The sequence below is a fragment of the Apis dorsata genome, unplaced genomic scaffold, assembly GCF_000469605.1.
Source record: "Apis dorsata unplaced genomic scaffold, Apis dorsata 1.3 scaffold_142, whole genome shotgun sequence".
Lineage (NCBI taxonomy): Eukaryota > Metazoa > Arthropoda > Insecta > Hymenoptera > Apidae > Apis > Apis dorsata.
The window spans coordinates 570,470-573,569 of NW_006263433.1; the positions used below are offsets into that span (position 1 = coordinate 570,470).

At 31.8% G+C, this 3,100-nt stretch overlaps 1 protein-coding gene across 16 annotated transcripts in view; it reads right to left on the reverse strand.

Annotated features, from left to right (window-relative positions):
• The window catches only part of LOC102672194 (endophilin-A), an 18,991-nt gene that overhangs the window by 10,025 nt on the left and 5,866 nt on the right, over positions 1-3,100 (reverse strand). For 15 of the 16 annotated variants that reach the window (XM_031509360.1, XM_031509359.1, XM_031509356.1 and 12 more), the window contains exon 2: positions 2,677-2,787. In XM_031509360.1, the coding sequence (XP_031365220.1) occupies positions 2,677-2,721 (45 nt within the window). In that variant the 5' untranslated portion in view covers positions 2,722-2,787. The remainder of the gene's footprint in view (positions 1-2,676; positions 2,788-3,100) is intronic. The other variant, XM_031509354.1, reaches the window with a different exon arrangement.

A 3,100-nucleotide genomic window follows, 5' to 3' on the forward strand; every position in this document is an offset into this window, starting at 1 on the left:
TAACAAAGAAATCGATATTCAAGATTAAATTAACTCAAATATATATATATATTAATTTTAATCCTCGATAAAATCAGCATAAGTAAAGAAACATTATAATTGCTTGAGAAAACTGAGAGAGAGAGAGAGAGAGAGAAGAACTTTAACGAGAGAAGGACGAGCATAACTCGTTATCGATAATAATAAACCTGACAAATTAAGCTTTATCGAGAAAAGCAAATATTTCATTTCAGATCAATCTATTGGCTTTCAATCAGGAAAAATGTTTGTACTTTTGGAATAAGATTAGTTACTAATTTTTAGTCGTTTAATAATAATATGTGAAAATAACAAGCAATATTGATACATCTAAAATATACAACCTTATCATTAATTCTTTTTCATATTTTAAATATTTTTTAATCATCTCATTATGATAAAATTTTATTTAATTTGCATAATAATTATGTATATATATATATGTCTTTTAAAAATTCATTTACAAATTTTAATTTTGAATATATAACGTTATATAAAATAATATAAAGAAAAATAGATTTTTATCCAAGATTACTTTCTAATTTAAAATTTTATTAACGTATATATGTATATATAATACGTTAATATAAAATGAAAGGAAAAAAAAATTTTTTTTTTTTTGTTTTTTAATTAAAATACTTTCGTAAAATGTTTTATCACACAAATGTTTCAACGTGAACATAATATGAAAGCACAGCATTGTTTCGCGATAAAACTCCGTGTAACAGTATCTAAAACTAATTATCGACAAGAACGGGTAAACAGTTTAGGATACTGGTAAATTGATCATTAGAGGTACGATATGGATTGTTCTATAATGCTCGTTCATTGTGCTATTTATCATTCTATATTTGCGCCATTCTCAGTCTATGTATATTGCTCGAATTCGAGTTTTTTCTTTTTTTTTTATGAAAAATAAATTGAAAAATGAATTTGATTTGCAGATTAATGTAAGTGTGGTGAATTTATTAAATCGTAGAAATAAATTAAATATGTGTATTTAAAGTTGAAACGAAAAATACCACTCGAACCTACATTTGAAACCTCAATAGTGCATTTTAAAAATCTATCTTTGCACGTTGGTTACCGCATTACGATCAATTCGCACTTCGTTCAATAATTACATAAGATGAAAGTTTGTTGCATTGTATAATCCTTATCACTCACGAGCCATGCGGATATCTTTACTAAAATCATCAATCTACTACATCGTTCGATACTAAAATTCGCGTTATTCGTAATTATAAAATATAAATTATATAATTTCAAATATTAAATTCAAATAATTAGAAAGTCAATAGAAAGTTAAGTAAAAAAATTTTAAATCATTTTTAATTGAAAAATTTCTCCAATATTGTTATATCACATTTTCTTCGATACGTACAGCACGAGTTAAACCATTATCAATTTCTTTCGTAATTCAACAAATTTTCAGAATTAAAATTGTACCATTTCCATCGAATTATTTAAATAATAAAATTTTACGCAATCATCGTGTCGACCGATTAAAATTAATCATCGACAAAACTCGATAATTTTGCAAAAAAGGAAAGAGAAAGTATTTCTTCACAAATCTCTTCAAACGGTGCGCAAGATTCCTCGATTTATCAAATTACGAAACGCAATCAAAATTTCGTCATAGAAGAATATTCCTTGCACAAGTATTTCCCTTTAATAATATAATCTTAACGATATTAATATAATCGAAATTTCGCGATAAGAAACGAAAAGTATTCGATGCACGGATGCAAGTATTCATCAATGATTTATCAAACGGTGGAATAACAGTTGAAATCAGTAACATGACCCAGTAAAAGTCGGCAAAATATCCGTGATTATTACAAAGAGAAGAATCGTGATTCCCCCTGTGGCGAGGCAAGCTTAAAAATCTGGCCTCGAAAAACTTGGCGAATCTCGGTCAGTTAACCGTGCGTGGGTGTAACACGATTCTGCAGCCTGTAGCATATCGTAATTACATTATGAAAAAGAAACGTTGAATATCGGCCGAGTTTCGAGGATCTATCGACAATCGCCGGCAGCGAATTACAACGCGATTCCTGATGATGATGGTGGTGGTGGTGGTGGTGGTGGAAGTAGGAGATTTCCGCCAGAGGGTAGCTTTAAAACCGGGTCAAAAAGTTGGATCGCGATATTCAATCGTGGAGAAGGCAACGTGGATCGTGCCACATTCCTGACAGTTTCATCTTTTTCCACCACCACCCTCTTCCCTCCCTCCCCACGCCTCCTCTCCACCCTGCTTTTGCCCGAATAAACCGAGTCGACCGATACGAATCGTTTTCCTCGAAATACGAAATACTCCATTGTGTCCTGAATGGAACACCAATGGTGAACCAAAGAAACGAAAATTGCTAATTATACTAATATTGGCTCCACTCATTTTCATAACGCGTACGCGAGGAATTGCGAATAACTTGAAATAGAATCGTAGAAGTAAAGTTTTGTGATCGTTCTGTCGTGAAAAAAAAAAAATTGCGTTTACATGACATATTGATAAACGAGCATCGATAAGAGAAAGCCGATTACGAACGTACGATAATCTTATGATAAAATTGTAATGTATATATATACATAAATGATATTCGTTTATACATAAATAAAACAATCTTATAAATATAAGATAAAAACAAATAAACTCACCTGATTGGCTTTGTTAATCTGTTTCTTCAAACCCGCGAACGCCATGGTGTTGGTTGTGGTGATGACACTTCTGGCTTGCACTCTGGACACGAAACACGAAGAAGAGAGAATCTGGAAACAAGAGAAAAGGAGAAAAAAAAAAAACTATAATCGATGCGTGTAGTGAAACGATCGGGGCAAATTTTCGAAAAACAAAGAAAGAGTTTGAATTTATGACTGGCCGGTTGGCTGCTCGCCAGATCCGGCCATCCACGGACGGATGATTTTCAATGTTATCGATCGACCACGTTTTCCAGCATCATGACTTACTTCTGATGTAATAATCGCCGACGTACACACACACGGTCAACGTTTAATCCTTTTCAATATTTCAGTATCTACGCACGTATGTGATACGTATGCACATATATATATATATATATAT